The 23427-nt window shown below is 32.4% G+C and overlaps 2 protein-coding genes across 2 annotated transcripts; one reads left to right on the top strand and one right to left on the bottom strand.

The window, feature by feature from the left end:
- The first annotated feature begins 6034 nt into the window (after positions 1–6034).
- On the top strand, positions 6035–11454 carry LOC110710585 (65-kDa microtubule-associated protein 3-like). The gene is made up of 13 exons (XM_021888915.1): positions 6035–6428; positions 7216–7319; positions 7417–7623; positions 8036–8287; positions 8384–8593; positions 8690–8845; positions 9151–9310; positions 9478–9629; positions 9720–9807; positions 9948–10021; positions 10106–10180; positions 10307–10562; positions 10705–11454. Exons 2-13 carry the CDS (start codon positions 7248–7250, stop codon positions 11196–11198), a joined length of 2196 nt encoding a protein of 731 aa, XP_021744607.1. The 5' UTR covers positions 6035–6428; positions 7216–7247; the 3' UTR covers positions 11199–11454.
- Positions 11455–11560: 106 nt separating this feature from the next.
- On the bottom strand, positions 11561–16716 carry LOC110710574 (lipoxygenase 6, chloroplastic-like). The gene is made up of 9 exons (XM_021888904.1): positions 16166–16716; positions 14968–15245; positions 14607–14844; positions 13997–14311; positions 13812–13897; positions 13611–13718; positions 13110–13411; positions 12695–12961; positions 11561–12524 (listed from the first exon to the last, which is right to left on the bottom strand). The coding sequence occupies exons 1-9, from the start codon at positions 16563–16565 to the stop codon at positions 11774–11776; spliced, it is 2745 nt and encodes a 914-aa protein (XP_021744596.1). The 5' UTR covers positions 16566–16716; the 3' UTR covers positions 11561–11773.
- Between the last annotated feature and the right edge of the window lie 6711 nt (positions 16717–23427).

Genomic DNA, 23427 nt, shown 5'->3' on the forward strand with positions numbered 1-23427 from the left:
AATTGAAACACTTGATATATTTTACGAAACATCATTTACGACGTACACTTCAACTACATTTTACCGTAACGTTCGAATTTATGTGAACCTTGCATTTTATTGAACAATCTATTGGTTTTCCAATGCAAATTAACGTGTTTCAATGCAATAAATAATAAAAAGCATGTAATAATGACAGCTTTTGACAGATTTTGTGTCCCAATGCACAAAAAAAAAAAAAATACAAACAATCATTACAATTAATGAAGGCGGCCCACGTGAATTCCTACCAATGAAACAATAAATATGAACCATTCATCTAATAAAAATGAATGGTGTTAGATGAGTTCTCATTTTTAAATGGTTCTCACCTAAGCCATGGGTTCTCACATGATCCCATTTATATGTATATATATATATATATATATATATATATATATATATATATATATATATATATATTTATTTATTTATTTATTTATTTATTTCCATTTTAACAATTATTAGTCATTCGTGATAGAAGACTCAAAGGAATATACACTCATAAGTTAGAGTAATGTTGACTTATATTATTTTTATTTATTATGTTTTGGAAAATGCTCTATATACCCCTTAGGGCTACGTATAGACATTAAATATACACTAGAAAATCGTATAAATTTAGAAAATTGTAAAACTATAAACACTAATTACACTGATTTACGCGTGTTTTTGTCATGAATTCCTAATTTTATACTCCATCCGTCCCCAAAAGTTCGACCCTTTTGGCCTAATTTTAGTCCCAAAATGTTCATCCCATTTCCATTTTAATACCCTCTAATTTGCAATAATATTTATGCAAAATTAGCTTCCCCATGCAAATTTTGCTTTTTCTATATACTTTTATTACTTTCTCTCTCTCTACATTTTTGCAATTCCAATGTAAATTTCCCTTTTCAATTTCTTAGTTTCCCTATACACTCTTATACTTCCAATATCTTTCTTAATACCTGCGAAATCAACCCAAAAGGGTCGTTCTTTTGGGGACGGAGGGTGTACAATTTTTAAGAGTGTATTTAATGCTACAACATAATGAAAGATATTAATGACCAAAATAGTATATTGACAAACGTGTCTAGTTAAAATGATGAATAAATTAAAAAATAAAATGAAAAGTACTTTACACTATTCTACAGTATCAAGGAATTTATTTTAAAGGAAAATTCCTTTCTTTTTTTTTTGAATTTCACCCAAATTTTTGCTCATTGTTGCAAGTCCTTTTTATAAAAATAATAAATGAAAATTTTCTTTCAAAAAAAAAAAAAAAGAAAAATAATAAATGATTTTTTTTAAAAAAAAAAAATAATAATAATAAATGAACCTGTCCTTTTGGAGTTTGGACCATTTCTCTGTTACTATCTCCATCTCCCTCGGTTCATTTGCTCTGTTGTTCTCTCGACCTCACGCATTGCTCACTTGCTTTCCTCGTTTTGTAATATATAAATTGTATATAATATAGTGTAGGTGTTTCTTCAAAAAAATTAAATGTAGGTGTATTTCTAAATAGTGACAACTTACAACCATGTCTTTTACAATCATCTCTTCTCCGTTATTATCTCTAATTGTCACTATCTATATTCCATATTACTACAACAAACCTCCATTGTACTAGTACATGCTTCTTTCACTAGAGAAGACTTCCCTTCCCATTTTATCTTCGGCTCTGCCACCTCGGCTTATCAGGTCAGATTATTATCATATCATATCATATCATAACACTTTCTTTCTTATTTATGTATTTGATGAAATCTACGTCTTTGTTAGTATTAACGAAAGCAGGTAGAGGGAGCAGCTTATGAAGATGGGAGAACCCCTAAGTCAAACTAAAAGTTAATACTATTCATACATTTCTCTTTGAATGTGTTTTGTGATTTATATGTAATGAAAAATATAATTATTTAGAATTTTCTTATATTTGCCATGATATATATTTTTAAAGTATCAACTTTATATAATTTTTGTTTACTTGTAATTAAATATATAAATAGCTAAATTTTGTGAATTGGAAAACGTGACTATAAAAATGTGTGAACTCATTGAAAACGGAGGAAATATATAGATACCTTTGCACAAAAAGGTTTGTTTAATTTCCCGACCAAAAGATGTTCGTCTTAAATTTAATTGTCACATAATTCCAAAGTCCCAACAATATGTTTTAATTATTAATATGTATCAGAACAAAAAAAGTAACACATGATATTACTATCAAGTTAAGTTCATACAATATATTGTTAGCTTGAATAATTATATTGAATTTCTTAATTAAACTCTTAGTACACTAATTATTTACTGTTGCAGTTGGTGGTGGAGATATTGGGGATGTGGCATGTGATGACTGATGAGTACCACAAATACAAGGTATGAGTACTCTTTCTTTTCTTTTTTTTTTTTTTTTTTTTTTTTTTGAATAGAGGTATGAATACTTAAAATGATCAATATTACATGTCTTATGAAGTATTTAATTAAAATACAATAAAGAGAAAATAAATTATTCCGTAACATAATATCTCTCTAATGGTTCCATTGTACTTTTATTCAAAAAAAAAAAAAAAAACACTTTTCCACTTGCACAATATAATACGGAGTATTAAAGCAAATTAACTTTACTAAAATTCCACATAAATACAAGTGATATATTTTAAAAACAACGGATATAGTATCTAAAAGTTCGTAATTTTAAGGTGATACATCTTAAAAAAAAAAACAAAAAACAAAGAAAGTATTAACATCACTTACTTGTCTTTACTTTTGTGGCAGGAAGATGTTCAGTTGATGGCCCATACAGGATTGGATGCTTATAGATTCTCCATCTCATGGTCAAGAGTGATTCCAAGTACTGTACAATAATTATGATTTATGACTATGGATTTATTTATGTTCTTTCTAAATCGATGAGTATATGAAAGTTTCTGTACTCAACGTGTGCATAGAGTACTACGATTAGTAAGTTTATAAAATAAGTCGAAGAAAAAAAGTCTTTAACCACTAATACAACTAGATTAATTATTTGTCTTTTCCATAATTTTATCATAATTTATAATTATTGACTTTTTATTATTTTCAGATGGAAGAGGACTGATCAATCAATAAGGTGTAGATTATTACAATAATCTTATCGATGAACTAATAAAAAAAAGGTATTAACCCATGCATTTGCAAAGATTACTCTCAACTTTATTTCATTATATCTATTTAGACCATATATATAATACATTCCAAGCTAAAAAAAAAACAGATATGTTATTATTTTGATTTGCTAGGTATTCAACCCCATGTAACTTTGCTACATTGGGATCTCCCACTTGCACTCCAAGATGCTTATGGAGGATGGAATAATCAACAATTTGTGTAAAATTTCTTCATTTATCTCCTACTCTCTTTTTAATGAAGCTAAAATGAGATTCAGAATTCTAGTTCGTTTATCATATTACTGTTATTATATATCGCTTTACATCTCTCACCCTCACCGTCACCGTCACCTAAACCCAAACCCGCACCCAAACCAAATCGAATCGGGGCTGAGGCTGGGTACGTGTGGTGCGTTGTTCTGGTGGTCGGCTAGGTTGGCCTGGTTTCGTCAGTCGGCTAAGGGGAGTCGACAGCGCAAGTTGGGGTGACAACGGTGGGCTAGGGGGAACCGACGCCTGTGGTGAAGGTGGTGGCTGGGTTAAGATTTTAGGGTTTTTTTTTTATTTTTTAAATTTTTTTCTTTCTTAATCCCGTAGATAACTGACACGTGTATAATGTTGGGCCCACTAACGATTTTATAGATGGTGTTAATAATTGGTGGTGAAATCAATTTTTTGAGTTTTTTTTGTGGTGTTATAGTAAAGTTTTTTTTTTTTTTGTTATAATCAAAATTTGGGTTTTTTATGTGGTGTTATTTTCTAAAATTTCCTTATTTTATATAAATTTTTTTCTCTTTATAAAATACTCCCTCCGTTTTTTTTAAATGCATCAGTTTGACTTTTGTACTATTCACATGTCATGTTTGACTTAAATTTTTTGCTATTATAAAATAAATAAGGTTATTATATGATACTCACTCCATTTTTAAATACTTGCTCTATTTCTCCATGCGCGGAGTTTTAGAAGAAATTGAAAAAAGTAATAAAATATGGAGGTAGTGGGTAGGTGGAAGAATAAAAAAAAATTGTAAAAAACAAAAGTAGTTGAGAGAATTGAAGGAGAGAGAATATGAAATTAATAAAATATGATTTATGTTGGGTCCACTAGTTGAAATAAATGAATTAAATATTGTAAAAGTTTTCCAAATAAGGAAATGGAGCAAGTATTTAAAAACGGTCGGAAATGGAAAGTAGAGCAAGTATTTAAAAACGGAGAGAGTTTATCATTAGATTCGTCACAATGTCTACTTTTATAATATAATTTTGTTACAATTTTTACTAATAAACAATTAAAGATATTAATGGTCAAAATTACGTATTGACAAATATGTCGGTCAAACTGATGCATTTAAAAAAAACAAAAAACAGAGGGAGTATACAATAAAGTATTCATATTCTACACATTATTTCAATAGAAATTTTAAGTTGTACCCATATGTCTTATGTATATATTTTAATTTTAAATTTTAAATTATGATTTTGTTTATAATAATAATAATGTATGGTTAATTATCACTAAGTAATAGTTTTACGGAATTTGGGAGTGAAAGATTGCATAACATTCAAATTATTTTTTCTTGATATAATATTTTATTGAATAATATCTTATACAATAAAAGATATGGAAAATATGTGAATATTTTTTTAGAAAGTGAATCACAATTATATGATTTAGTGAATATTTTTTTAAGAAAGTGAAACACAATTATATAAAGAAGTGAATATTTTTTGGAAGGAAGTGAATTAAAAAAAAAGTAATAAAATAAATAAATAAATAAAATAAATAAATTTGGAGGAAAATAAACAGCACCAAGAAGTGACACGTTTCATTCTTGGTGTCTATTTTAGTATTATGTTATTATTGATTATTATTGGACTGGCGATGATGATGATCTTACTATTGATGCTAAGACGTTTGTTATTGTTGGATTGAATACATTTGTGTGAGATTAGATTGATACAATTAGGTTTATATATATATATATATGCAAGTTATACTCTCTTTGTCCCTTTATACCCTCTTTGTCCCTTTATATATTATTTAATTAAACGTATACTATTTAGTTGAGTAGATCGAGTAGCTAACAAAGTCTACATAATATTGAGGTGAGAGTAAAAAATGACATGTTTATTACTTCATTGATAAATCTGAGCTTCTATTTGGACACCAAATGATTATGATATGGCATACATGTAAGGACAAAGGGAGTGTATCTTACTACGCTTCTAGTGGTGATCAAATATTTAGCCTAGTTGGTAAATTATTAGATAAAAGATTAAAATATATATATATATATATATAAAAAAAAAAAAAATTAGACTAAACTTTATAATCTTTTTTGTGATTTTTATACCACTAAATACCTTTAGTTCTATAATGAAAAGAATTATAAAAAATTACATATAACTATTTGAAAAATACACATTAATACAAATGTAATAAGACCTTATTTGATATATTTTTCCTTATGCATTATTAAACATACAAAGTCAAAGTGCAATAAAATAAGACAATTAAATCAGAAAAAACAAGTTCAAATTAAATCAGATTAGCAAAAAATAAGGTGAATTAAATATAACTTTTGTGATATGTGTTGGTTTTTTATAATCACCCTATCATAAAAGATTGACGATACATAGTTAATAAAGTCTGACTTGACCGTAAGCTACAGACGCTTACAAAATGGAAGTGTGGCTAGTATAAATTAATCTATAAAGTACTACGGACAACAGGTAATGAAATTACAATGATTTCATACAAATAACGAAGTGTTATTATTAATCAAGAAGTAGAGTATGTAAAGCGTCTAAATGTTATTTATTTATATCCTTCATATTTAATTTTGCAAAAAGAAAAATCGTACTAAACAAACTAAATCGACGTCTAGCGTTTGGGGAAGAGTCGAAGACTTCAAGTAGACTTGACTAGTTTTGACTTTTGAGACATCTAGACTACGGCTCTTTGCAATTGGGCCTTAATCAAAACCCTTTACTACATTACAATTTTGATTTGTTTTTAAAGTTTGGTCATAATTAATTGGAGTTTTGTAACGGGTAGTATAGTCCTTTTCTCCAGTCACTGTGTTTTTTTCCTTTTTTGAATTTGAACAAAGTCAGATATTACTACTTTACAAAATTTGAAGAGAAGATCTCACTCTCTTGTTTAACGGTCGAATTTTTCAAATACCTCTCTTTCTCTCTCATCTCTCTCTTACTCTTTCTTTCTCTACCTTCCATTTTCTGATCATCTTCAAGCTCTAATCTTTCTCTTCTTTCAACAAGGTTAGTGTTAATTTCCTCTCTTTTGTTCTGTTTTTACTGTGTTTTTCTTTGATTTCTGCCAATTTGTTTTTGTTGCCCAATTTTTTTGATTCAAACAAAGTGAAATTTGAATCTACAAAACCAAACCCTAATTTTTTAGGGATATGATTGATCTGGGTAATTACTGGAAATTAGGATTTGTGTATACGAGTAATTTATTTCCAGTTATATTGAGGTATTGTGTTTTCTTTATTGTTGTTTCTTTTTCAATTTGAATTTTTTGTTGGGAATTTTTCAATTCTTAAGTTTATTTGGTTTTCTGGTGTATATGTATAATTGGAAATTTTCAGATGAATTTGTATTTCTTTAAATTGATGTTGAATTTTCTATTTATGGAAATGGAGGGGAAAATATCATTGTTTACTGAAATAACCTTTGTAATAATCGGGGTAATTGAGCACGAACCCTTACTGTTCTAGGAGAGGTTACAACTTTTTTTGGGAATACATGACATATCTCCGGAGAGAGAGTACTAATTATAACCTAGTTTACTATACTTGACTTGATTTATTGTAAAGTCACTCTTGGTGGTGTTGAGTGATTTGACTAATTAATTGAGTTCTATATCATATTTGGTTAATTTGATGTATGTTTTATATAATATAATATATGGTCCAAATTATTTGATAGTACATAGATAATATAATTCATGATTTAGTACTTAATGGTTCTAGTCCAGGAGTGCCTTACTTGAGCAGCTTCTGCTATGCTCAATTGAAATTCTCATTGATTTTTTCTCCTTAATTAGGCTGTAGGGTTGTGCTTCTGTGGTGAATTAAGATGGCTGTGGTCCCGACCGATCCGATTACACAAGTGGAAACGACCTGTGGATCTCTATTATATGAACTTCAGGTATAATTTGTGAATATTTTGATGCAGTGTTGACAGTTGTATCGTTGTGATTTAATATATAGGCGATTGAAGTTGTTTGTTATTTTATTGTGTTCAGATTATATGGGATGAGGTTGGTGAATCTGAAACCGCTCGTGATAAGATGTTACTTGAGCTGGAGCAAGAGTGCCTTGAGGTATACAGGAGAAAAGTTGATCAGGCTAACCGCTGCAGAGCTCAGCTATTGCAGGCTATTGCTGATTCTGAGGCGGAGCTAGCCGCCATTTGTTCTGCAATGGGTGAGAGGCCAGTCCATATTCGACAGGTAATGAATTCTAGTACTTGATCATACATGTATACATTGAATTGATACCCTTTTTTTCATTTTTTGTATACTTTTATTAGTCACCATTGTTTCCTCTATGCCTTTATTTAGCTCCATAGATCAGTTTCAGTCTTCAGAAATATGTCCATGGACTGATGCACGAAAATTTTATTCGATTAGGCAAGTTTTAAATGCTTCAACAATTCAGATATTTCCACTTTCAAGATCTAATTGTTGATCACATGAAGAATCTGTGTAGTAAACTTGATCAACAATCTGCTATCAGACTAAAAATTTTCACTGAAAATGAATAATCAAAACGGGTATTTAGGACTTGGGCACAGAAACCTCTGCACTATGATTTTTTACCTGTCTAGTAAAGAGGAATGACCCGATTGAGTTAACTTTTCAGACTGAACAAAAAACTGGAAGCCTAAAGGAAGAGCTAGATGCCATTCTTCCACAGCTAGAAGAGATGCGAAAAAGCAAAATCGAAAGGAAAAATCAATTTGTTGATGTCATTGGACAGATCCAAAAGGTGTCCACTGAAATATATGGACTGTCAGGATATGATAGTTCCACAGTTGTTATAGATGAAAATGACCTGTCTCTGAGAAGACTTGAAGAATTGCAAAACAAGCTGCAGTCCCTACAAAAGGAGAAGGTGAATTATTCTATTCATTGTCCATCCTTTTAATAGGTTCAAAACTTTAGTTAGTGTTTATTTGTATTAATTCTGCCACGCTCTTTCAACTTGCAGAGTGATCGCCTGAGGCTTGTCATGGAACACTTGAATGATTTGAGTTCATTATGTTCTGTCCTTGGGTTGGACTTTAAGGGAACTGTCAGAGAACTTCATCCAAGTTTAGCTGACTCTGAAGAATCACATAGCATAAGTAATGAAACACTTAAGCAGCTGGAGTCTGCTATATTTAGGTTGCGAGAGCTTAAGCTTCAGAGGATGCAGAAGGTGCGGTACATTAAACATTTTTGATTGGATTAGTTCTTGTCTTTCCAATTTCTTATTTACTCATCATATATGTTCTTTTTAACTGAAATGGCTCAGCTACAAGATCTTGCAACAATGTTGTTCGAGCTTTGGAATCTAATGGATACACCATTTGAGGAGCAACAACCTTTTCAACATGTCACATGCAATATTGCTGCATCTGAAGATGAGATAATTGAGCCCAACGTCCTTTCAGAAGACTGCATAAAATATGTGAGCGCTAGACTTCTTATATAATACTCTTTTTTATCCAAATTATAAATCGTTTTATTTCATTGATTTTTATCCAAAGTATAAGTTGTTCTACATCAACCATGCAACAAGAAATCTGCTTTGTTAGCATACATGTTGTGTTGTAGTATCAATACAATATGAAAACGTGTACTTCACAATACTAGTGCAACTTTATCGCAATTCAAGTACTTGCATTTTGGAGGATCATCATTTTGATCTTTATCATAATAGTTAAAACAACAAATGCTTAAATATTAACCAGCAAGCATAAATGACTTATGCAGGTTGAGGCAGAAGTTTCAAGATTGGAACAGCTGAAATCAAGCAAGATGAAAGAACTTGTCATGAAGAAGAGAACAGAACTAGAAGAGATTTGCAGGAAGACACACTTAGTTCCGGAAGCAGATTGTGAAACAGAACATCTCATGGAAGCAATAGAATCTGGTATCACGCTTTACATAATGGTTATAAGACTTTGTATTGCATATTGCATTGGTTCCTCCATATGCTTCTTCTCAATGGCTGTAGAATTGATCATACCATCAACAATTATAGATTGCTTTGCTTTGTACTTTTCTCTTATAGAATACTTAATTATTTTTCCTTTTTAGGAGCTTTGGATCCTGCTTCTGTTCTCGAACAAATTGAATCGGAAGTTTCCAAGGTCAAGGAAGAAGCATATAGCCGCAAAGAAATACTTGAAAGGGTTGAAAAGTGGTTATCAGCCCGTGAGGAGGAGGAGTGGCTTGAACAATATAATCAGGTAATGTTTGTTATCTTGAAGCATTTACAAGCTCATTGTCTTACCTCCAACATTCACATTGATGGTTAATCCTTCTCTCTGTCACCTTAGGACGACAACCGGTACAATGCAAGCAGAGGTGCTCATCTCACCCTCAAGCGTGCTGAAAAAGCTCGATCACTAGTCAACAAGCTTCCAGGTAAATATGGTGATATATGTCATGTGCAAATGATTTCATAGTAAGGATTAGGCTGATGTCGTATGTATCTAATACCTGCATTGTAGAAAGAATATTTGGTAATTGCTTAAAAGTTTGATTAACCTTTGATGCTCACACAGGAATGGTGGAGGCACTGGCCGCAAAAGCTCATAGCTGGGAGAATGAAAGAGGTGTTGAATTTATGTATGATGGTGTAAGTACATATTTTCTAATACTATTATTTTGTGTTATCTTCCCTTGTCAGTCAATTGTAACTCAGCTCGTGTTTATCAATCAGGTTCGTCTTCTTTCCATGCTTGAGGAATATATGATATTGCGGCAAGAAAAGGAGCTAGAAAAGAAAAGGCAAAGGGTATGCATAGCATCTTACTTTGACCCATTCTTTGATTCCAAGTACTTATTGAAAAAGCTGTTAGCTTAATACTAAAGCCTAAATATGGGTGTTTATATGCATGTGTATTATTGTCTCGAATTTCAGGAACAGAAGAAACTCCAAGGGCAAATAATTACGGAGCAAGAGGCACTTTTTGGCTCAAAACCAAGCCCATTAAAAAGTGCCAAGAAGCCTTCCCGAAGAATGTCTATGGGAGGTCCAGGAGGAGGACCAAATCGAAGGCTCTCTGTAGGAGGTAACATGCACCAAACTCCGAGGCCTGATTCATCCCACTCAACCAGAGCAACACCGAATTCCCGTTCTGTCAGAAAGGATGACAACAATGGAGGACAATCAACTGGTTAGTTCTTCTTCAGATCAAGGCTGATCAACCAATTATATCTATTTTCTGATATGTGATAAAAGTTTGAGAGATGTTTTTTTGAGCTAACATTTCCTTGTTCCAACTGCTAATGTTCGATCATTTGTTTCATTATTTGTAGCGAGGAGGGCACTAGACATTGCCAATCTCCCGACTAGAAACTTCACATTCAGTGGTCGTGAATCTGACCCTACTACTGTGGCACGAAGACCTTTCTCCCCTATTTCTTCTGTAGCATCATCAAGAGCAAATGGAGATTTCTTTGACGATCAGAACATACTGCAAAACAACAGTGTGCCGAAATCTCTGGCCAAAAATGAGATATCCCAGAAAGTAGCTAGTTTAAGTAACATTTCATTAGTTACTCCTTCAAAGAAGATCCCAGCTGGTGATGAAGAAAACCACACTCCCAACAAAATGTTGTTCCCTCCACCTACAACGCCAATGACAGTTTCAGCTCCTATGCAAACATTGATGACACCAGCTCCTCCGAAACCTCTTTTTGGTGATAATTTGGTAGGAGAAAAGGATGAAGAAATAGAATACTCATTTGAGGAAAGAAGAGCTGGCTTTGTGCTGCCTAGCACACATCTAAGAAGAGCTCTACAAGTATGAAACCTTAGGAAAACCTTGGATTTGGTTTTTTATTTTTTTTTGTTGGAAATATACTTTAGATGGTGGTGAAGTCAAATTATATTTGGCTGCTTAACCTTTCGTCCCACTTGTAATATAGTCTGTTGGATTGCTTCTTGCCTGAACCCGTGAGTTCTCAGTCGCCGTTGATGAAATATACTCTAAATTGTTCTAATCAACTGGACTTCTCAGTCGCCGTTGATGAAATATGATGATTCAATTTGTTCTTTGATCATAATCTTTGTTCAGAATTTCATATCTTCAAAACCGATTTATCTTCTTAATTGCATTGTCCCCAGTGGATTAGTTTGTACAATGTTTGAAAGAATTCACTGCAACATAAATGAAATAAATTAGAGCCCAACTTTTTCTGGAAGGGGTTCATTAAGCCAATCAACTTACAGCACCATTCCACGTTTTATTTCGCAAAACTGATAACTATGCGAGTTAATGATAGACAGCATATCTTCATAATGGAAAAATTATTTCAAGAAAGGTTTGCCAGAATATTTAGCAAATTTTTACAAAAGAATTCGAAGTATAATAGTGGTTCCTGTTCAGATGGAAATGCTATTAGGGATGCCACGGCCAGTGACTCCCGGACCAGAAGTGGGTAGAAGCAGCTCATATGGAGGGACACCAGCACCAGTTCTATTCCTCAGACTAAAATCCTTATTCCTTCGATGTATTATCTCTTCAATCTCCTTCAAACGAGAGGCGAATCTCTCATACATGTTTCTAACCTGTTGGTCATCAATCCAATGACCATGCACCTGCCCCAGATACTCTTCATCTGGGGAATGTGTTGACAATGTGTCTTGGACGGCCATCACTTTAGTACCTTGAAGTTTAGAAGGTAGAGACGAGAGGAATGTAGCTTGGGGACTCTTAAGGAACTTTTGAAACTCGGGATCATTTTCTTGAGGGATAAGTTGCCGCATGAGGGTAGGACGGTTTGGAATATACCCTCCAAAAGGGTACTGTCCAAAGTTTATTGCTGCATGTTGACCTGAAGCAACCCAAATAATTGTAGTCAGTATTCTGGTCAAATCCTCTTTGGATTCAAGTTTAGGCCACCAAGGTTCATCTTTCATGTCAGCATGGCCTTTTTCCTTGATCTCTTTCCACCATTCTTGGAGCTCAGCATCCGAGGTGATGGCACTGGAGTCGGGGTAGAAGTGTGAAACATAGGATTCAACCCATTCGTTGATGGCAGACCATATGAGAAGGCCATCAGCAGCATAAGGGTAGTCTTCAATCACCAGTTTCACTCCACAGGGTGCTGTGGGATCCTCTTCTGCCATTCCCCTGGAAAATCATACAGTTATCAGTACAGCACCCAACTGTCCTCAACACATAGGTTCAGTTTGGTTGTATGAGACATATATTTGGTAAACTAAGGTTCAAAGAATGAAAGGAGGCAAAGGTGCATGAAGCAAGTGGAAATAAGATAGCAGTCATGTGAGTAAATAGTTCACCTTCGAAGTAGATCAGCTGGCAGTGCCTCCATGTCAAACCGCCACATACTTTTGTAGGCAGCAGAGCTGATCTCCATAGCATATTTTCCAGGGGTAAAAGAGGCCTCAATGATTCCTCCTCCATTGATCAAGCTCTGTCGAGCAAGGGCATTGATTTCCATAGTGTATCGCATATGTGGATGCAGGAGCTTGTAAATAGGATGCATTTGGCTCAGCTGTCTATTAGTAGCAATTATGTAAACCTCCACGCTAGCATGAGTCCTCAACCTAACAACCACATATCGACTCGAGATCAGAAAAATGATGATATCATGCATCTTCTGTTTGCTAAAATTGAAGTCTCGGTTATAAGTTGAGATGCATAATAGTAGTGACATAAAACACATTTATTACAGTAATCATAATGAAAACAAACCAGTGATTTATTAGTTGATGCACGCCTGCATCAACTGCACAAACGTGGGCTTTCGCCAACTTCCAGATCCAATAGCTTGTAGCATCATGTCCATGAGTATAAACGCGATTAAATGCAGGGGAAGAATCAGTGGGAGGAAGCGAAAGCTCAACAGCAACAGGTGTAAGAGTCCCGGCACTGGTATAGAAAAGAATTGTTCTAGAAGCATATACTTTTCTTCCTGGTAAGTCGTTTATCTTGTTGACAAAAGGAAGTAAGAGGTCATGATAATCTATTATAAACAGCCTCTTATTTTCAATGGCCTGCATCGGCATGGCAAAAAGGAGCTTAATCAGTAAGAGGTTATGATAATTTATTACATTGCTAATATTGGATTAGTAATTCCTCGAGTCAAATTATTTGGAAAGTAATTCCTTGCTATCAGCCACCAATAATCACAGAAGCTAAAGCCACCAATAATCACAGAAGCTAAAGCCACCAAAACGGGATGTAAATCAGTACCTCTTCGACACTCATTCCATCCAGTTCTCCCTCAAGTACTTCCTTCGTGATCTTTGATTCTGGAGGGCCATAAACTGCTTGATCCAATTTGCTCGTGATAGGAAATTCCTAAACCATAACATCAGTTATTTAGGAAACTCTATTGACCTTTATAGTTCATCTCTGAGACAAATATAAAGTCTTAAGTAATTTTGAAGCTACCTTTAGTAGTTCAATGTTCACAGGATTAACTCCTGCTAAAGCCTGGCGTGCAAATTCATTATCCCGCAGCCAAGAAAATCTATCACCTGGGAGCCGAAAATAAATTAAGCATAGGAAGAACAAGAGGGACCAAGAGCATATTTAACCTTCAATAAAGTTGCTATGAGATAGAGCACAAGACATACTTTTGATAACAGCAGGGACATCATACTTGAAGAGTGTAGTACTCATGTTGAGCAATTTCTTTATGCTATTAATCTTTTCAGCCACATTGTCTTCTGGTACCATAAAACCTTTGATATACAGGTTGTCAATGTCAGAAAAGCAGGTGAATGGGATATCCGAACTAGCCAAAGCAGAAGCAATCTGAGGCACCAAATTGTGTAAAACAGCCTTCAGTCTTCCAGTAGCAAATGTTGCCTGCTTCATCTCCTCGAAAGCTTCATCACGAGGAACATATACTGGATGAGGTTTCTCAATTCTACTCTCACATATCGGAACTGCATGAATTTCCAATACAGAACAATCAAAATCAAGAAAAAAAGTACCAGATATTTGAGTGTTCTAAGTTTGAAAAGCTAATTCATCCATAATCCAAGCCTTATTATCTATATCCACACAGGACCTGTTCTCTTATTGAACCGATTTACTTATCAAATGGTCCCAAATGCATAGATTGTTTGTCCAATCCTTATTAAACTGGATTGCTACTGATTAAATGCTACCAGACATATTGCTTGTCACTTAAACTTACAAACACTAATGCAGTATATGGATGGGGGAGAGCAGCTATACCAGATTTCATAGGTGGCCTTCCAGTGCGACAACGCCTTGGATAAGGTCGTTCAGAGCCAGCAAGAACAGGCCTAAAGAGGTCATCATCTTTATCAGGATTTCCCAAATCATTATATGGAGCATAATCATAAATCATCTCATGTAACCTCCTTTCTCCTTTCCCATCACCACGACGACTAAGCAAGTCCTCCCTTCGTAGATCTTTTATGCCAGGCGGTGTTTGTGCTGGTAAGTATGTCTTCACAAACAAAAATTCAGTGTAACATCAGATACACTATCAAGTCCTCGCAACAGTATACTCCATACAAATTAAACAATGCAACCGAAAAACACACAAACAAAACAAAATGTGACACTTTACATGATTTCTGAAGATAATTCTGCTCTCAGGATTGTCATTACAGGAATGAATCCATGAATTTGCCGGGAAGTAAACAGGTCCATTATCGAATCCATCAAGAACAATCTCCACCAAATAGAACTCCTTATTATACTTATTCGTAACGAGAATTGCTCCAGGAATACCAAAGTCAGAAGGAACTGTAAAACTGGCAGTATATTCTTCAATGTATGGCAGTTCTGATGAACTAGGCCGCCACTCGGTCACGTAACCCTCTACACTCTTTCCTGAATTGGTATCTACAAATCACACAAGAATAATCCATGATTCTTCCTCTTGTCAAACTATTAAAAATTAAAAAACTAAATTATTAACCAACAGATCTTCATATCAGAAAGCATCTAATTGGATCATCCATGACACGAAACACAAAGTATTTAGTACAAATTACAAATTAAGACTTTAATCATAAACAAATCAGATTCATGCACCAAATTTCATACATTATTAGCCAAATTAGCAACTAACAAAATAATAATTTTCCACTAGCTAGCTATTAAATGGAGCTAGATGAATTTACAAACATCACATTTTTTAATTTTTACATTAAAATTTATTATAGGAATTAGGAAGCAGGTCACTTATCTATAATATTTTTGCCTAATGTCACTTATTTAATATTGAAATTTGTAAATACTTATCGTGCAAATCTCAACCCTTATCCCAAAAGATAACCCTACTATTCACAAATCTTAGCAATTAACCTAATGTCTCAAGTTTAGCTTAAACAAAAAAACACCATACACCAAAAATCTCAATTTTTTTTTATTTTTGTATCTTTTACCAAAGTGGCCTGGACTCACAAACAACCTTTATACATGTATGCTATATAATTAATCAATTGCGAGTTTAATGGTAGAGCTCCCACCTCCGGACTCAATTATCATTACCCCCAACTTCATAAAATTGTGGGTGGTTGTTTCTTTCTAGTTAATATTACATGTTACCAATCTAAAAAATTCGGGTTTTTCCTGCCCTCAAGTAATTCACAAGCAAGCTCGACTCATTAACACCCCTGCGGCCCTAACCCAGTAACCCTACCATACAAAGGTTGCACCTTTGGCTAGTAAATATCAAAACCAACAATAATAAAGTAACCCACAAGATTATTTACACTAAAAAATGAAAATTAAACAAAAAGTAGAGAGAGAAAACAAACCAGGATCAATCTGCTCACTAATAAGCTGAAGAAAAATAGCTTGACCAATATTATTAAGAAAATTAAACCATTGATCTTCAAGTTTATCAACTAATCTCTGCCTAATCTTCTTCTTAATACTAACAATTGCTTTGACTTTAACAAACCCACTTTCAGAAGCACCCAATAAAGTGGGCCCACTTCCCTCTTTTACCTCCATTGTTGAGGGTGCACCAGATTCCACTGTCCTGTCACCATTGCTGATTACTGCTCTCACCCTCATCCCACGTGTCATCTTCCTAGTGGCTGTTCTAGCATTTTTTCCGGTGCCGGAGATTCCTACTCCGGTGAATCTCCGGTGAAATTCTGATGGATCATTCAGATTTGGCTTGATTGTGGGTATTAGCCTTGAAGTTAACATGTTTTTGAGTTGATGATGAAAATGAAGTACAAAAAAGATCACAACTTTTTTTTTATACGTAGTATAAGCTATAGTACTTGTATAAGCTCTGTAAAATGCAGAGATTTTAGATTTTATTTTTTGATTTTATAATAAGGTAGAAATAAAAAAAAATACTTGTATGAAATTAAGTAAATCTGAGCAACACATGATAAATTAATAATAAATAAAACATGGGGAAAAGACAAACTTTTTATATTTTTGGTGTTTGTCAATTTGTGTATTTAGTCAAAAACAGTACTCCGTAGTATTGACAAGGTTTAATGTGGTTAATGTTAGCCTAGATAATTACTGTAATAACTGAGAGAAATGTCACATTCATGTACTATTTTTTTTTTTTTTTTGGTTCATGACTTTGCTTCATGTACCCTATATCCCTATGTGTCTTGAAATATCTTCAAAAAATTTCTCGAACACCCTTTATTTCTTATCATTCGTTTTTAATAAGTCTCGATTATATGTATAAAAGTGTAGATATGTGTCAAATGATTCGATGAAATGATTTTGGTTAAACATATTAAACATTTGACTTTTTTTTTTAAAAAAAAAAAAGAAAAAAAAAAACCTTTTATAACTAAAGGATTTTATTGTTCATACTTTTTAAAAATTAATTGAAGGTGACAACTAAACTATTTTATCTAAGAATTTGTAACTTTTTATAGTCGTATATACTAGGTGTCATGAATCAAGTTTCCTTCAATCATGAATGGTTATATATATATGGTTGGAATCCGGTGAGAACATGTCTTTATGTGAGAACTCAATCTTATATGAAAATAAATCACAACCGTTAGATAGCACTAAATGTAACAAGTGAGATTAATCAAATAAACCCCCTCCCCAAAAAAAGCCCACGCATATTTCTCTTTCTAAGATTGAATACCCAGCTTATCTATCTTTCCACAAGCTTTGAAGGTCCATCAATGGCACCCAGTTAGAAAATTCAAAGGCTAACACTTTTTCTCTCCTCTTGTTCACAAGTACATAATTTCCATCAGTAGTTTTCGAGCTTCTTACTCTTAATTTGGTTTTTGGATTGAGATTTGTTAATCATAATTGATTGTTCTTAATTTCCATCAGTAATCTCTCTCATCTCAAATTCCATATTTATCTTCAATTTTGATTATTTTCAAATTTTCATTGAATTTATAGATTTATTTTGTTGTCAAGTTATGATTTCGATTTCTATCGGACCTTTAAATTATAGAAATCAAGGGGAAAACAAAATGAAAACAAATAAAACCTCTGATTAACGTATTACTGGTGGAATCGATTGAAATCCAGATGTTCTTCAAATTACAATTCAACAACAACCTAATTGAGTTATAATACTCTTCATTTATTAATTATTATTTTTTCATAAACGATTTTTTCAAATATCTTTGAACTTCAACTGTAAAGATAGAATTATGTAAGCGATGTAAGAGTGGAACTCAGTGAAGCCCTGTATAACCATAATTTTTTGGGTCTATGATTTACTTTTCAAATCAATGTATTTCCTTAAACAAATTCTTTTGAAAATTAACTTTATCAAGTGAAACCCATAATGTAATTGAGTGATGTGTATCTGATTATTTGTGTGAGTGCTTGCTATATGGTAGCTGATTACTTAGCTTGCAAGATGTTGTCAAGAGTAGTATAGTACAAGGATATTTAGGAGTGGCCCAACGAGCAAGGATCATGAAACTAGTATGTAGAATTTGTGTGTTAACTTCCTATTATGTAACAAGGGTGATGATGTTCATTCAATTGGGTACAATTATACATGTTTTAAACTAGTAGCATATGTAGGATTTGAACTTACATCTTCCGTGCAATGTAAAAACACAATGCTCGACCAATTAAGCTAATAGGCTTACAATTTAAACTAGTAAATACTTGGCTATAAACTGCAATCCAAGCAGAAACAATACTAGTCTCATTATCTGATGAGATTTTGAACATTTCTTGTTCAAGGCAGTCTCAAGAAAAGGCCCTGCAACATCCATTAGAGCTATAACTAGTGTAAAGGCTTTGGGATGAAGTCATCAAAGAAGAAGAAATAAAGTCTAAATTTTTTTATGATCCCTCTTATACCAATCTGCCCACAGAGACATATTTCATCTAAAATTTTTGAATTGCTATTTCTTAAAGTATTGTTTGCTCATTTTGACAAATAAGCAAAGAATGAACAAAGAATTATTATGCGCTTCTATAACTTGTGATTTGTTGTAAATATCAATCAAAAAAATCTTAGCTTTTACATGAAACTTCCTTTTTGACACAAAAAAACAGTCTCGGAAAATAGTCAAATAGACAAAAAATTATTTGCTCATTTGATAAATGATTAAAAAATTATTTGCTCATTTGACAAATGAACAAATAATTGTTTGCTCATTTGTCAAAAAATTAGTTGCTCATTTGTCAAAAAATTATCTGCTCATTTGCAATAAGTGATGCGTTTCTCACCACTCGTCACCAACTTTGTATGTGGAACGTAATGAAAAAAGTGCCTGAAAAAATAAACCTTGAGTTCAAACAAGATGAAGACTTCCTCACATTATTGAATGCATGTGTATGGGACATGGAGCAAGAACCACAAGAGTTTGAAGCCACGTGGAACTCTATAATGATTAAATATAAACTTCAAGAGAATGAGTGGTTCAAACACATATTTTCAATCAAATAGTTTTTTCAACAACTTCACCAATCCACATGTGACACTTGTTGAGTTTTACATGCGTTTTGAGAATGAAATGGATGCACAAAGATACAAGCAAGATAAGATGAATACAGACTCAGTTCACTCTGTTCCTCAGTTTCAAACTCCGTTGCCTTTGGAGAACATGCATCTGAAGTTTATACCCGTACTATGTTCTATATGTTTCAGGAAGAGGTGTATAAAGCTTGTTTCGGATGTGGGATAGTTGATATAAGAAAGGGATGAAGAGCATATAGAAACAATAAGTGTCATGGACTCGGCTTGGCAAAAAAGACTCATGAAGTAATATATAATTCTAGAAATCTAATGACATCATGTTCTTGCAAGTTGTTTAAGATATTGGGAATTTTATGCAATTTGTGTTTTAGGTGCAAGACAGATTACAAAGATTCCAGAGTACTACATTGCTGATCGTTGGACAAAAGAGGCAACTAAAAGGCCAATTTTTGATATGAATGGTAACCTCCTTGAAGATTGTAGAAAGATGAACTTGGTAAGTAAGATGTTAGGGGAGTTGTGGTTAGAAATTTTTAATAGTGTAAGCCTTGCAGAGAGAAATGAGGAAGATTTGCAAATTCTTCTCAATACTCTTAGAGAGTTTAGTAAGAATTTGGTAGAAAGAGCTACAAGTACTCAAATGACAAAAACTCAGGAGATGGAGCTTTTTGTTGGCCCTAGTGCATCTTCTACGTACTCTCAACATACAAAATCCTATACAATCAAAGAACAAAGGCAAGAGGCATAGAATAGTAGGAGAAAGGGAGAAGATAATCGAGCAGAGTGAGAAACCCAAGCGGAACTGTAAAGCATGTGGGGCTTATGATTATCATGATAGTCGTAACTGTCCAAACAAAAAAGTATCTTAAACATGGTAAATGTTTCTTACTCTCGATTCTCATATCTATAAACATGTTATTTTTGGGGTTTTTTGTTTAAAAATTAATGTAAATTCTCAAAATATACTCTTTTTTTTTTTTTTTTTTTTTTTTTAATGTATGCAGGTTTGATTATCGGCTTATAATCATTTTTATGGAGACAAGAGTGACTTAAGGCATGAAGAAAATCAAGCTAGCATAAGATATGAAGATTAAAAACAATAAGATATTCATGTTCATGTTTTAGGATGAATTAACTCCTTATGTGGCTTATTAACTATTTATTTATATTTAATTCTTGACTTGTTGAATCTTTAAATAAGAGTGTTATTTTATAAATAGAAGAGTATGAATGCACATTTTATTTAAAAAAATACGCACATTTGGTATAAAAGTAATGCATGTTTAGTACAAATAAAGTTTCTTCATGTATTAGGTAAAACATTCAGGTTACTGGTTTGTCTTTAACTTACATTCATGGAGAGAGTGATTGAGTTGAGGAGAAGTGTGAAACTTTTTGATTTAATTGGGTGAGTAGAAATGGTGGGGCTTTTAGTTGCATGATTTTAAGTGTGATTATTGTGAGGAAAAAATTGGTGGATGAAGAGGAAGATTTGATTTTTTTTATATTTTTTATTTTTATTTAAGATCGACTACTTAATAAAAGGTGAAAAGTGAGCATAAAGAATTTTCTTGTAGAGTATGATTTAAAGGTTCAGTGAATATAAACCTAATTAAATTGATATCTTTCAATTCCCTTGCCTTTTATTTTTCCTTTTTGGATATAATATTGTATGACTATGAACTAATATATAAGTAGAAAAAAATGTTATACTGAGTCAAAACGCAAATCTAATGTAAATTAAATCAAGAGATTTAAGATGTAATTAAATCCAATGTTATCACGTAAAATATAAGTTTCACGCTGCCTGAAGTCAAGTCCATCTTTTAATGTGATATATTGCAACCAAAGTTTCATAGTAAGAAAGTTGATAAGAGAAAACATCAAAACAAAAGTACTCATTTCATGCACATACAAAACAAAGAACTCTTGTAAATCAAGGAACTCCTTTCTTACAACATAACAATATTTGCATTATTTACATCTTCGGAGATATAAGATTCATTATGACATCTCATCATCTACCAAGGCAAAAGATCATGAAACGTATATTCATGTCAATATCATCACTTTACTACACATCATATTCCCACCTCTATCAACAACAAAAAAAAAAAAAAAAAAAAAGAGCATCACTAAGAACAAGCATTTATTTTTGGCCTGAGTGGGCTGAATTTAATGCTCTAAAGATGGGAAGAGTGTGATAGCACCTAGTGCTTCCTAATCTAAAATCTAATTCTAATATGCAACTACTAGATATGAACGAACAAAATTCTGGAGATGCTATGAAAGTGTGAGTAGAGAAATAAAGCAACTGGTTTAAACAATGACAATTCTCTGATTCCTTCTCCAAGTCAAAGATGGGAAGAGTATGATAGGTTCACCTAGTGCTTCCTATATATATAATGTAATAAGGTATAGTGGTATACCGAGTAGAAAAGACTATAACTTTTTGGATGTTAGAAGGTTTGGTTGGATTACTATATTGTTAGAGTATGTAGAGCTATCACCCGGAAAAACACAAAAAAAAAAAAAAAAAAAAAAAAAAAAGGAATACGTAGAGCTCGATTTTTATTAATATATTCTAAACAACTAAATTTTTTTGAACATAACTTATTTCAGCTTATACGAGCTTATTAAATTTTATTTTAGTTATGAATTGAAATTTAAAAGCTCTTATATATGCTTCCTAAATAAACATATTTGGACTCATTTTTCTTCAATTCAACTCTTCTAAACTTATTTAATTTTTTACTACAATAAGCTAAGTAATATAAACATAGTGGTAGAATTGAAGTAGACAGCCTTATTCATAAATATCCAAACTTATTGAATTCCAACCTAAATATTTTCTATGAGAAATAGAATAATTACTGAATTTTTGTTAAATGTCAACTATACTTTCAGTCCTTAGCTTGTTAGGTTTATATTACAAGTATTAACTATTGAGTTATATCTTGAGCAATTATGCATCTCATCAGAAGATTTAGTCAAAATTATAGAAATACTTAATAAATGACTTAGCATTAGTTATTTAGTTTCAACTAATAATGTATTAATTTATGTGATTAAGATAAGTAAAGTCTAATTTACACTTTAATGCGGTAAAATGTGATTTGCATGTTCATGCATGATTAAACAAATCTTTGGAAAAAGACAACTACCAACTTTAATTTGCGTATTGCGTTTGTGAGGCTTATTATTTTCTAATGTAAAACTAACGAAAAATTAGTAAGAGTTACTATAAGAAAACTACTTCTTAAATTAACAATCATAGTTTGTGTAGCTGTATTAGTCTATTTAATGTATGTAGTACGCTGGAGTAATATTTTTGTATTGACTTATTGTTTTGGTAGTAATATCTTGACATTGACTTACGAACATAGATTATTAGATGTAGTAGTTGACGACTTGGTACGAAATTTTGGATCGGAATGGCTATTAAGAAGAAAATTAATTAAAATATTTTTTATGGAAAACAATTTTCTTGTAAAATCGATGATTTTCTAAAGGAAATAATTTTCAATGGATAACATGATTGTGAGAAGTGTTTTTTTTTGCCCCCTTTGATTATAGGAAATTCATATCTAACGTCATATCATATGATTAGAGCTCATTCATACACTCTAAGATGTTATTTAAGACATTTTTCATCTAATTTATATTGAACTACATTATATATAATATATATATATATATATATATATATATATATATGCTTTAAAAAAAAAAAAAAACTACATTATGTATTTATATTGAATTGATGCAATATCTCTCCTTTTTTTTTTTTTGTTTTTTTGGGTACAAAATGATGCCAATAATGTACAATCATGAGGTGCCTCAAAAAAAAAAAAAAAAAGGTACAATCATGCGGCACTGTTCGATGGCAATTAATGGAGTACTTATTATAGGGCTTGCATGCAAAGCATGATTTAATGGCAAATTAGTCCTTTTGTCCATCTACAAGGACAATAATTTTATTTTTATTTTTATTGATTGGAGCAAACTCGGGAACAACCGAATAATATATTAATACATACAGAGGTGGCCGGGGGGCTTCCATTGTAATTAATTAGTTAATAAACTTAAATAACCTTATTCCACTTATAAATATTAGGATATAGT

This window comes from Chenopodium quinoa, unplaced genomic scaffold (genome assembly GCF_001683475.1).
Source record: "Chenopodium quinoa cultivar QQ74 unplaced genomic scaffold, ASM168347v1, whole genome shotgun sequence".
Lineage (NCBI taxonomy): Eukaryota > Viridiplantae > Streptophyta > Magnoliopsida > Caryophyllales > Amaranthaceae > Chenopodium > Chenopodium quinoa.

Bases quoted from the DNA above. Each gene is read 5' to 3' on its own strand.
- LOC110710585 (XM_021888915.1), top strand. From the start codon at position 7,248: ATGGCTGTGGTCCCGACCGATCCGATTACACAAGTGGAAACGACCTGT. The intron at 9,630-9,719 runs GTAATGTTTGTT...CTGTCACCTTAG, and splicing joins GGCTTGAACAATATAATCAG to GACGACAACCGGTACAATGC. The intron at 10,022-10,105 runs GTAAGTACATAT...TTTATCAATCAG, and splicing joins TTGAATTTATGTATGATGGT to GTTCGTCTTCTTTCCATGCT.
- LOC110710574 (XM_021888904.1), bottom strand. From the start codon at position 16,565: ATGTTAACTTCAAGGCTAATACCCACAATCAAGCCAAATCTGAATGAT. The intron at 13,898-13,996 runs GTATGTCTTGTG...TTCGGCTCCCAG, and splicing joins TGTCCCTGCTGTTATCAAAA to GTGATAGATTTTCTTGGCTG. The intron at 13,719-13,811 runs GTAGCTTCAAAA...GTTATGGTTTAG, and splicing joins TGAACATTGAACTACTAAAG to GAATTTCCTATCACGAGCAA.